The sequence below is a fragment of the Lithobates pipiens genome, unplaced genomic scaffold, assembly GCF_037356315.1.
Source record: "Lithobates pipiens isolate NorthernLeopardFrog02 unplaced genomic scaffold, aLitPip1_a1.2 Scaffold_1, whole genome shotgun sequence".
NCBI classification, from domain to species: Eukaryota; Metazoa; Chordata; class Amphibia; order Anura; family Ranidae; genus Lithobates; species Lithobates pipiens.
In genome coordinates this window covers 200,874,862-200,887,769 of record NW_027507685.1, presented here as the reverse complement: position 1 = coordinate 200,887,769, position 12,908 = coordinate 200,874,862, and the positions used below count along the sequence as shown (strand labels likewise).

The window sequence follows — 12,908 nt, the reverse complement described above, 5'->3', positions numbered from 1 at the left end:
GGTACAACAAATACCCAAGATGTCTGGGTCTGCGCCTTATTTAAGCTTTCATCCTGCCATAAACACTTATTCTGGCTGGCTTGGGCAACCAAACCTGTTCATCCTTCAGGACACTTTACTAACAATTATGACCCATTAACACAGCAAAATAGAAGGATAGAGAAGAGAAAACCCACACCCCACATGAACACACTAAGCAATAATAAAACAGATTAAAAAATTTTGGTTAACTGCAGAACTACTGAAATTCAGCTTTTAAATGCAAAAAAAGGATACATGCTTACTAAGAATAGTTTCCCAGCATACAGCAATACAATGTGCTCTCATAGAGAACACAACATTTCGCTTGTTACAAACCCTTCTAGAGAAGCAAGACGTAAACAAGATGGGAACACACAGTAACCACCCCCCCCCCCCCCAAAAAAAAAAAAGTGGTTACTGCACTTGGCATTGCCAAGAATTTATTTATAAGCCATCCCCTAGAGCAGTGATGGCAAACCTGGGCACCCCAGAAATTTTGGAACTACATTTCCCATGATGCTCAACTATTCTACATAGTGCATGAGCATCCTGGGAAATGTAGTTCCAAAACATCTGGGGTGCGAAGGTTCACCATCACTGTCCTAGAGGAAAAAAAACCCTCCTTTGCAGTGGGACTGCCCTTACTGCAAGGGCCAAAATGTCCATTTAGGGCTAAGAGGCAACAAAGTACTTTAAAACTTACCTGATCCTCTATCATCCTCTACTCCCCTACACTCAGGAAATGTACTGTCCATAGCATAGCTATAGGCTCTGCATTGGAGTTGACGTCAAGAGGACATAGGTTAGAAAAAAAATGGTCTTACACCACAGAGGAGCTGGTGGGAGAAGAGAATCAGGTAAGTGAAACTGCCTTTTCTGATCCAAGCCAGGGTTTAACCCTTACAGCATGGGGACAGTGCTACTGCAAGAGAGGGCGTTTACTGTCTCCAGGAGTTCAGTTTTGAAAATACAATTTGGACAAGTACAACCCTCAGGGGTCCTGTGTACTACAAAAAACACAGACCTTTCTGGTCACAGGTTAAGGCAACTATCATAAATATAGTAGGAAGGGCCAATTTATAAACTGGAGCCAAGAGAATTGTGTTTGTATGCAACAACCCTTTTGGGCTAAACTGCCTTTGCTCCCACTGCTGAGTGGGTACAGAATGCAGGAGTCATCAGGTGATTTTAGACTGGTATATGCAATTAGATTCTTCTGTAGAACAAGGAGTCAGAAAAAGCAGGCACTACTTGCCTTAGGAGAGATTTGTTATATGGGAACGCTTGTGGGCTCTGATTTTGGTAGCAATCTCATGATTAAAGTTACCGGAGTCCAGTTTTCCCCTGTGCACCCTTAATAAAGCAGATGAGGTCTCTTTGCAATTTGGTTTTACCTTACAGAATATGCATTGGGTCAAAAAAAGTCAATGATTTAGGCAAGGAGCACATTGGAACTCCCATGCAAATACTCAACCCAGCAGGATCTGCAGACTGCCTGCGTAGGAATCGTCCAGTATCAATCGCATACATTAGAAAAGCCACTTGAATCTCAAAGCTCCGGTTTATAAAGTCAGAATGAAATGTACTGCTGGGCAGCAGTTAAGGCCTAAGGTTAACATAAGAACAGGTCCTACTGCACAGAACCAAATCAATATAAAAATTTTTTAAAGCAGCATATTAAAAGTAAATCTTACAGGCACTGATAGGGCAACTACCTACAAAAGATGCCAACATCTCCAACGGAGTATACAATCTGGGTACACACAATCCTGCCGGGTCCAACTGCTATAATTTATGGCACGAGTGCACGCTGCTAAAACCCGAAGTATGAACCCTTTGACTACAAAGAGGCAGCATCACTTCCTCCTTTTACTACAGTCAGTCAATGTATAGAAAGGACCACCCCCCCCCCCCTCCCCCCTCTGATTATAAAAAGCTGGAATCAGACTGAAGCTTTTAAAGTTATAAAGGACCCTGGTCTTAGTTAAATCACAGCTACACATTATATTTTCAATACACAGAAATCAGTTTAGAAAAAAAAAAAAAAAGTCTGCTCCCGATTTTAATACTCAACGCCTATGTGCAGTCAGTTTGCAGCAACTGAGTACACATCTTTTGGGTTGGCATTAGTCTGAAAGAAAGCTGAAGATGGGGAGGCGCTTGGCTTCCTGCGAGTTTCCCGCAGCTACTGCAGATTCTTCTTCATTCTCTGGGTGAGACAAGGATTCCCATGTCTCCTCTCCCTTGGGGTCACCTTTTCTCCAGGGAGAAAGATGTAGCTGCAGTCCACCAGCCACAGGATTGTTTGGTCGTGGAGGGGACACTGGTGCAAATAACGGCAGGTTCAGTGTAATAGGAGAAGATGTTGGGGATGAAGGACCAACACCAGCAAAGGGATTGGATAGTGGCGTCACTGGGCTGGATGGAGAAAAGGGAGACAGGGAGGTGAGAGAAGAGGCTATGGAAGAGGAGAATAAGGAGAGTGAGGAGGAGGAAGATGAAGAGGAAGATGAAGAAGGGATGCCTGAGCAACTGACGCTGTGTCTCAAAAGAGGTGGTCTTTGTCCTTTGCCAGCACTGTTGAACCTCTGCTCCTCAGCATTATGGATAAAGTGACACCGGGAACCGTATGGACAGAAGCCAATTGTGTGATAAGTCCTGCACAGCTCTGTCTTATACTTGGGATGACGGTTCAGCCCTCTGAGCTCTGCTGTTCCATGTGCAAACTGACACTTGGAGCCATACTTGCAGGAGCCGCTCTCGTGGAAAGTGCGACAGAGCTCCGTCTTGTAGCGTGTGGAAGCAGCGGTTCTAGCTCCTGCCAAGGATGACTTCTTGCTCTCCTCGATCATGCTCACAGAGCGGTCAGCTTGGAAAGGGATGTGACGCAGAGGGTTAGATGAAGGCAGCTCGGTCTCCCGACTCCATGGAGTTTGCAGTGGCCAAGCAGTAGAGTCAATTGAAAGGTCTTTAAATTTTGTGTTGTCATTGAGGTTGATTGGACAGGAGGAGTATGTGGTGGGCTGTTCCTCCCCACCACTTTTCAGACTGACCCCAGAAAACAGCGACACAAAATCCTGTGGAAGTAGGGAAAAAAAAAAAATTACATGTCAGGGGCCACAAAGCAAAAATCAGGTTCATCTTCATAATCCGTTTTTATGGCTTTTAAATGCATCATCATCCATATCTGCCGATACCCGAGGTCAACCAGCTACATATGTACCATTTTACACATCAATTCCTGCTGTTATTTCACTTATGTGAGTCACATAAAAAACTTTCCAGAATGTTACACCACTATTCATGTGGTTTTGTAGCTGTGTTACCTACTTGTCTGCTGAAATACAAGAGAGCGTCACACTGCTGAGCTTCCCATTCTCTGCTCCTCCCCAGCAGCAAAAGGATTAAAAATAGTCAATGTTGCTTGAGAAAGTGAAGTTCTGCTTAAGGCTGGGTTCACACTGGCGCGGCTAGGAGAACCGGATGTGATTCGCACTGCAGTGCAAATCACATCCGATCTCTGTGCGATGCGAGTTCAGCCATACAGATAGTATGGCTGAATTCGCGCCGCACCCGCCACAAACTCGCACAGGACCCTTTTTTTGGTCCGCAGCAGAATTGGATCGCATGGGTGTTCACACCATGCGATCCGATTCCTGTCTGAGTTTGCAGATCGCATTGCGATATGCGAACTGATCTGGGGGTGTCATTAAGGTTTCACTGACACTCCCAGCAGTCCGCATAGGGCAGTGTGAACTGCTGGCGGGAGGCATGCGATGCGGGAACCCGCCGCGGATTTGCGGCGCTCCCGCATCGCTTCAGTGTGCACCCAGCCTTAAAGTGAACACATCAGCCATTTTGACCCTTGGAGTAGACAACGCAAGACACTTGCCTTTAAAGGGTTACTAAACCCACAACAGTAAAATCAGTCTAGCATGCTTGTTATACTCACTGTGGAATCCAAGGGGTTAATACAATGCATTGTGTAAAAAGACTGATCCCGTCTCCTCCCCTTCTTCCACAGTCCAATAGATCTTTGGATAGTACAGAGGCTAGGGGGCAAGCTGAACATGCTCAGTTTCCTGTGTATTGCTAGTTTTTCTTTTTTGGGAGAAAGAATGTGATCAGCACGGGGCCAATGAGCACTGTCCATACAGAGGGTCAGGGGTCCTGCAGCCCATTAGGACAATCAGTAGAGAATGAAAACTCTTCCTACAAGCTTTAACCAGTGCTTGGCTTGACACTAAGGCCCCTTTCACACGGGCAGCTGTTCTACCACTGTTAAAAGCACGTTTTGTTATTTTGAATTTCAGACAATTCTGGCACAGCATTGCAGTTGGACATTGCGATTAGCTGAGTTTATGTGCGTTCACATGCAGCTGTGTTTGGAACATTGTCATTTCTGATGGGCTTCCTGTTTTTCCTTCCTTGTTGCAGCTGCTATCTGCAGGAGAAATAGTACACTGCGATTACCTACTGGACGCAGTCCACTTTATTTTTCTATCTGCACAAACCCGAATGTAATGAAACAGTCAGTAAACGCAGTGTGTGAATGGGGCCATAGGAAAGCATTGTGTGCATTTAGCTGCGGTAGATAACTTCATCTGTCCGCAGCTAAAAGCACAATTCTATCCGCCCGTGTGAAAGGGGCCTAATAGAAGTCATAAGAATTCTATATACTGCTGATGAGAAAAAGTATTTAGCAGTTTAGATTTACTAAAATAATTGCATTTCCATGTTCTGTGTATGACCAGCTATAGGGAACGCAGGTGTCCTGGGTTTAGTAATACGAACATAAAATAATAAAAATATTGATTGTAAAGGCAGGGATTTGTGTGTGTTTTGGCGCAGTTCAGACCAAAACTCGGCTGAAATTGGACCTGAACCAGGATGCACCGGACCCCTGCTGTGAGCCGCATGCGGCTCATATGTGAACCTAGCCTTAAACATTATAGCTGGTGTAGACAAATTGCAGCAGATACCCGCTTTTCTCTAGTTGGAGTCAATAGGATGTGTCCATCGGACATGCTGCTCATCTCCGCTTTAGCCCGGGTTCACACTGCTTGCGCCTTTGAAGTCAGACCCCCAACGTGACTTTGGCATGACTTGAGTGCATCTTTAACAGATCAATCCAAACCATACCAAGTAGCGTAGGAAACTTTTACTAAGTCGGAGCGACTCAATTCACAATTAGAATGGTTCCATTGCACAGAACGGGGTCTGAATTCTGATGCGACAAGTGCTCCAAAGTCAGAGCGATTGTGGCATAAGTGTGAACCAGGTCTCAATGAGAATGAGCCATCACCCATATCCAAATATAGGATTACTCCAAAGAATAAAAATCCTTAACAAGTTCTTGGGGGCACCCAAGTTTATAATTTAATTTCTTTTAAACTGACCCAAGGCTATATGGTTAACAGACGTGATTTCCACAAACCAAATTAGCAGTTCTATTATACCTACAAATCAAGTCATTCTACTCCCAATTTGTAACTCCTTTTAAAGGGCAGGCCATACCTGGTTTGAATCTTGGCCAGTTCAGCAGGAACCAGACAAGATCTTACAGTCTATGGGATGGCTGAATGTACCAAGTTGATCAAAAATTGATGACTTGGGTACCACCAGCATGCCAGGTTTTACATGCAATTAATCGCTAGTGCCTGCTATAGCTGCTAGCAAATAATCACTGTCTTCTCCCAGCAAGAGGTGTTCCCACATAAATATTGTGTTTATGGAGAATCAAGTGAATTTCTTTCCTGCAACCTGTGGTTGCTGTAAATACGTTCACTCCCTGTAAGGCCGGCCTAAATTGGTCAGGCGAAGTTGCCAAAAGCAAACAATGGAGACATTGCTCTGGGCAGATATTGGGCTAGATGTGGCACAAGTTGAGGATTTAAAATGCATGCTGGAGTTGTCCAACAGACAGGATCTGCACGGAAATCAAATCAATGGCAATAAATGGGACAATATCAGCTCAAGTGAAGTTGCATTGCTGCGTTTTTTTTAACCAAGCATATTAATATAAATCTGACTTTACCAAAGACAGATCAACAACTTTTTCCTATCCCAAGGGGCTTTTTAGACTTACCACAAAATGTGATGCAACCATCACTTGTGATCTAAAGCCAGCTGTACAGAATCGCATGCTTCCACAATGATATGGAGTCCACTCTATGGGGCATACATACAGAGGGCTACATACATCCACAATAAGGGGTCATATCTACAAGGGATGATACACTGCAGAGTTATGTTCCTCTGAAGTACTCCTCACTACAATGAGTACTATATTACATCGTACTAGAATACAGAACTGGTCATTACAATGGACGCACTCATGCAAATTCTCATGACTGCAGAGCCTCAAGAAAACCTAAAGAACTCTCTGCAGCAGCACATCCCATACCAATCTTTCCTATTTATACAGCCAGCCAATCATCTACATGCACCCACTGTCCCAAAGAGGGGCTGTGCCTACAAGTTTATAAGAGCTATGCATCTATATAGTCATAGGAAGGTTATAAAAACCATGCAGCCACAAATCCTAGACAGCCCCACAGAGATTCACAACTCCAGGATTAGAGACAGATGCTTGCCGAGCTATGCAAGGTAGACTTTTACAGGACTGTCCCTATGGAAGCCATGCATACACAGCTCTAAAGACACATGCACAATGCTAATGAGCCACCCCCTTTAAGAAAGTCATGCGCAGTGCTAATGAGACTCCCCCCTCCTTTGGAAAACCATGCATGCACAACCCTGAGGCCCCCTATAAGAAAGCCTTGCATACAGTCTGAATGAGACACCCCCTAAAAGCTATGCATACAGTTCTAACACCCCCCCCCCCATTTTTGAAAACCATGCATGCACAATCCTAATGAGACCCCCCCTTAGAAAACAATGCACAGTCCCGAGACACCCCCCCCCCCCAGAGAACCATGCACAGTCCCGAGACACCCCCCCTCCCAGAGAACCATGCACAGTCCCGACCCCCCCCCCCCAGAGAACCATGCACAGTCCCGACCCCCCCCCCCCAGAGAACCATGCACAGTCCCGACACCCCCCCCCCCAGAGAACCATGCACAGTCCCGACACCCCCCCCCCCCAGAGAACCATGCACAGTCCCGAGACACCCCCCCCCCCAGAGAACCATGCAGTCCCGAGACACCCCCCCAGAGAACCATGCACAGTCCCGAGACACCCCCCCCCCCCAGAGAACCATGCACAGTCCCGAGACACCCCCCCCCCCCAGAGAACCATGCACAGTCCCGAGACACCCCCCCCCCAGAGAACCATGCACAGTCCTGAGACACCCCCCCCCCCCGAGAGAACCATGCACAGTCCTGAGACCCCCCCCCCATAACATGCACAGTCCTAATGAGACACCCCCCCCCCCAGAACCATGCACAGTTCTAATGACAGGACTGACATCCCCCCCTAGAGAATCATGCACAGTCCCGAGACACCCCCCCCAGAGAACCATGCACAGTCTTGAGACACCCCCCTAGAGAACAATGCACAGTCCTGAGACCCCCCCCCCAGAACCATGCACAGTCCTGAGACCCCCCCCCATACCATGCACAGTCCTAATGACAGGACTGACATCCCCCCCTAGAGAATCATGCACGGTCCTAAAGACACCCCCCTAGAAAACCATGCAGAGTCCTAATGTGACAAGTGTAGAGAGCCCTCATTACAGTGCTCCGAGGTACAGGAGACGGAGACACGCAGAGACAGAGAAGCCGTCCCCGCACTCAGCCATGCACTGACACACCCCGTTCAGTTCTGCACACAAACTTCCCTCCATACTCCGTCCCGCTCCTCACCATGGCCAGGTCGGCGTCCAGCTCGGGGAAGGGGCTGAGCAGATTGGACGGCATGGTGGTGGGCTCTCCTCTGCCAGCACACAGGTGCTCCTACGATCCCGCGCCCACCTCGTGCTCCACACAACTCAGATGTTTGTAAGCAGGGCAGATGGTGAGCCCCCCGTAGTCCCGCCCCTCCCCCGAGCCACACCCCCCCACACTGGTCCCTGCAAAAGTTTCAGCCTATCCAAAGCTTTCCCTCCTCACCGTCCAGTGAGCGCGGAGGATGCTGGGAGCTGTGTCCCATTCCAGCACAGGCCTCATGAGGGGAAAAGAGAGGCTGAGTTAGTTGTGCTCGGAGGACAGTACACACATAGTCAATGGGGGCCGTGTAATAAACTAGTAGTGTGTCTAGTCAGAAGCCTTCTACCAACTTTATAAAACTGAAACACTTTCATTGTTACCACACATACATGTGATAAATATAAAAGCTTCCTATGTTACATTGCTGGGCCTCATTGGAAGGAGTGTACAGGCCTGCAGTCTATGAGTGGCCGCATGTCAGTGCAGGCAGCTCAGATAAGTGTATGGCGATGCAGCGGCTGCACAGCGCCTTCTCCCAAACTGACAGGTGTGCTGGTGAGCGCACACATGGGGGGGTTCATTTACTAAAGGCAAATAGGCCGTTCACTTTGCCAGGGACTTCTCTTCAGCTGACTAGCCACTCAAGTGCCATTACAAGCTTGAGTAGACATGTCCTCACCCCTCCCCGTGTTCTCGGCCCACCGGAAGACCAAAGCGACCAGCCAGTGCCATCTACACTCAAATCGCCTCTCAGAGATGTTTGACAGGAGTTTTAGGAGGAGATGAGATGTAAGGAGAAGACCCGAGTTACCCCGATGAATGGTCATACTACAGAACAGCATTGCACATAGTTGTGGGGCACTTGGAGGGCAGCCCCTCAGAACTGCATTAGGCACCACCAGCTGAAAGTGGCATGCTATACAACCACTTTCCAAATGACAGCTACAGCATGGTCATCCAGGTCTAGGAGGTCATCTATTGATGTCCTTCAAGAACCGGGCCCAATGCGCTGCGCTCTGATCACTGTGTCCTTCGGACGCAGATAAGGGTAAAGAACCAATCACAGCAGCCCTTTACCACGTGATCAGCTGCGTCCAATCACAATGTAAACGCACTTGCCAATTAGTCAGCATTCCTTTCTTCACAGCACGAGGGGAGGAGAGCAAGTAACCAATAAGTGTGAAAGGGACATCTACACTGATCATCAGTGCCGCCGAAAAATTACAGTTTACAAGATTTTATAACAGAAGCTAAGAAAAACGTATTTTTACATCTTCGTCAAAATGTTTTGTTTTGCAAAAAATAAAACCCAGTGAATATTAACCACTTGCCTACTGGGCACTTTCACCCCCTTCCTGCCCAGGCCAATTTTCAGCGCTGTCACACAACACTGTACCCATGTGACATAAAAAAAAAAAAATTCACACAAAGCTTTTTTTGGTGTTCACCTCTGGGTTAATTTTTTTTTTTGTTTAGCAAAAAATGCTAAAAACTTAAAAAAATAAAACTTTGCAAGCAGGTAAATTTTCTCCTTCACTGATTGGCACCAACAGACGGCAATAGTGGGTACTGATCATGAGAGACCTGATAAATCAGTGCACATGTCCTCAACACAAGCCCAACACCAGCTCTCTTCTGCATGAAAAGTTGATAACCAGCTTGTGTTTACATCCTGTGATCAGCTACCTAGGAAGTGATCCACGCACCCGCCAGCCTATGTTGCGATTCGTCATAGCACAAGCCGATTAGCAGGTCTCGGCCAATGATTGGCCGTTGGCACTCACCGATTGGCTCAGTCAGTCACAGAACAGAGCTCTGTGATTGTAAACACTATAGAGCCCTGTTTACTGACAGGGAATTGTGACGTTTTCTTTTTTCCAGCTAAGCAAAAACAAAAAAAACAAAAAAAAGCCTTAGGCCCCTTTCACACTGACGTCTCGTTCAGGCCCACCTGTCAGTTTTTCAGGTGGACCTGAACGGGTGCTCCATAGAGCTCTATGGAGCGTCGGATGTCAGCGGTGACATGTCCGCTGACATCCGACCCGCTCCGAAAAAGTGTAACGGAGGAAAAAACCGGAGTTAGACTTACCGGTAACTCTTTTTCTAGGAGTCTTCCAGGACAGCCTTTGAGATATAGGGCTCCTCCCTCCGGGACAGGAAACACGTCAAGCCAATTAAATAAAAGGTGTGGTCCTCCAGGCCCTCCTCAGTTTTACTCCAAGAACCGCCGGGAGGCTCTGAAAGACATAACACACTAACAATCATGTTAATACACATCCTCACCACTTAGTCCAATTTAAAACAACTTTGGGTGGGAAGCCAGGCTGTCCTGGAAGACTCCTAGAAAAAGAGTTACCGGTAAGTCTAACTCCGGTTTTCTCATATCGTCTTCCAGGACAGCCTTTGAGATGATAAGCAAGGAGCTCACCTTGTCAGGGCGGGACCACTGCCTGGAGGACCTTACGTCCAAAAGTCTGCTCTTTATCAGACCATAAATCCAGACGGTAATGTCTTGCGAACGTTGAGTAGCTGGACCACGTTGCTGCTTTGCAGACCTCCTCCGGAGAGGCTCCAGCCCTCTCTGCCCATGATGCGGAAACCGCCCTTGTAGAGTGTGCCTTAACTAAGGGTGCCTGCTTCCCCTCTAACTCATAGGCTTTAAATATCGCCATTCGTATCCACCTGGCGATAGACGCTTTGGACGCCTTGCAGCCCTTGCGGGCGCCCGAAAAATTAACAAAAAGTGAGTCTGACTTCCTGAAGACCTTAGTGGCTTCTAAAAAAAAATCAATAGACTTCTCCTGATGTCTAACAAACTTAAAGATCTCGCCTCATCCTTGTCTGAGGTTGAGAAAAAAGTTGGCAAAATAATATCCTGTGTCCTATGAAAAGTGGACACCACTTTAGGAAGAAAACTAGGATCAGTCTTAAGTACTACCCTGTCCTCTAAGATTAACAGAAACGGCTCTCTGACCGAGAGCGCTTGTAGATCACTGACCCTTCTAGCTGACGTGATCGCTATCAAAAATACAGGTCTTTAGTACAATCCACTTAAGTGAAGCTCCCTCTAATGGTTCAAATGGATCTTGGGTCAGAGCTCTAAGAACCAAGGCCAAATCCCAATTAGGACAGGACTTCATTCCCACAGGCCTGGATCTAGATAGAGCCTTGAAGAAGTTCCTGACAAATGGATTCTGCTGAAGGGAGGACTGAAGGAAAACACTTAAGGCCGCCACCTGTACCTTTAGAGTGCTGATAGATAGGCCCAGTTCTACCCCTGCTTGTAGAAAATCTAGGACTGCCGGGACCCCGGGACTTGCAATCCCCTGTTCTCGCAACCAGGAATTAAACCTCTTTCCTACCTTGGCGTAAATTGCCCTAGTAACAGGTTTACGGCATTCTAACAAGGTCTTAATCACTCTCTCTGAGAAACCCTGTGACCTTAAGATTTGTTCCTCAGATACCAGGCCGCAAGCTTGAGCCTCTCTATCTGAGGGCACAGGATCGGCCCCTGGGAAAGTAAGTCCTCCCTGACTGGTAGAAACAGCGGAGGATGTACGGCCAATCTCTTTATGCTGGCAAACCAGGGTCTCCTTGGCCAAAAAGGAGCTACTAAAATGAGGTCCGTAGTTTCCGAACGGAACTTCTGCAGAACCTCCGCCACCATCCTTACGGGAGGAAAGGCGTAACACAGGCCAAACAGCCATGGATTGGCAAGGGCGTCTATCCCCCTGGCCCGATCCTGTGGGTGAACCGAAAAAAATTGTGTCACCTTCCTGTTGCCTTCTGTTGCAAATAGGTCTATTTCTGGCCTTCCCCAGCATGACACGATCTCCTCGAACACTTCCTTGTTGAGGACCCACTCGTCCTGACCTATCTTCTGGCGACTGAGAAAGTCGGCCAGGAAATTCTGGGTTCCCTTTAGGTGAATGGCTGATATTGAGGACAAATTCTTCTCTGCCCAGCAGAAGATTTTGTCCGCAATTACCTGTAGTGCAGGGCTTCTGGTTCCCCCTTGCTTGTTCAGGTAGGCTACTGCTGTCACATTGTCTGAGCGAACTTGCAGATCCCTGCCATGTAACCGGGACTGGAAGGTTTCTATAGCTTTCCAGACTGCCAGAAGTTCCTTCTGGTTTGAGGAACGACCTGTCTCTAGGTTCGACCAGGAACCCTGGGCTAAGGTTCCCTCTAGGTGGGCACCCCAACCCAGCGCACTGGCATCGGTCGTGACCACCACCGTAGCTTGTGGGGACCAGGGAAGACCCCTGTCTAGGTTGACCTGGGCCCGCCACCACCAAAGAGACCTCCTGACTGCCGAGGATAGGGGCATAACCTGATCCAGGCTCTCCTGCCTGCCATCCCAATAACGGAGCATGAGTCTTTGTAAAGGACGTTGATGATGTCTTGCCCAGGCCACCGCTGGAAAGCATGATGTCATCAACCCTAGGACTCTCATCACCTCCCTGATCTGGGCTTCCCGACCAGATTGAAGCTGGGCTACCGCCTGCTCTAGCTTGCCGATCTTCTCCTCCGGAAGAAATACCCTCATTTCCACTGAAGAAATCCTGTATCCTAAATACAGGACCTCCTGTGAGGGGGTCAGCTGGGATTTTTCCTGGTTTATCAGCCACCCCAGTGAGCGCAGAAACCCCAAAGCCTCCTGTATGTCCCTCTGCAGCTGTTGGGCCGACTGGGCTATGAACAGTAGATCGTCCAGATATGGGATCACTGTTATAGCCTTGAGCCTTAATGGGGCCAGTGCCTCTGCCAGAACTTTTGTAAAGACTCTTGGTGAGGCTGAAAGCCCGAAGGGGAGAGCTCGAAACTGGAGGTGTAACACACCCGTGTTCAACCTCACCGCCAACCTGAGAAATCTCTGAGATTCCGGATGAATCGGGATATGCAAATATGCATCCCTGAGATCCACTGTGGCCATGTGACAGCCCTGAAACAGGAATTTGGTTACCGAGAAGATTGACTCCATCCGGAACCGCTTGT

The 12,908-nt window shown here is 47.8% G+C and overlaps 1 protein-coding gene across 1 annotated transcript; it reads right to left on the bottom strand.

Moving 5' to 3' along the window:
- Positions 1-436: 436 nt before the first annotated feature.
- LOC143981843 (mRNA decay activator protein ZFP36L2-A-like) lies at positions 437-7,993 on the bottom strand. Its single transcript, XM_077479983.1, has 2 exons — positions 7,848-7,993; positions 437-3,098 (listed from the first exon to the last, which is right to left on the bottom strand). Exons 1-2 carry the CDS (start codon positions 7,899-7,901, stop codon positions 2,148-2,150), a joined length of 1,005 nt encoding a protein of 334 aa, XP_077336109.1. The 5' UTR covers positions 7,902-7,993; the 3' UTR covers positions 437-2,147.
- Positions 7,994-12,908: the final 4,915 nt, after the last annotated feature.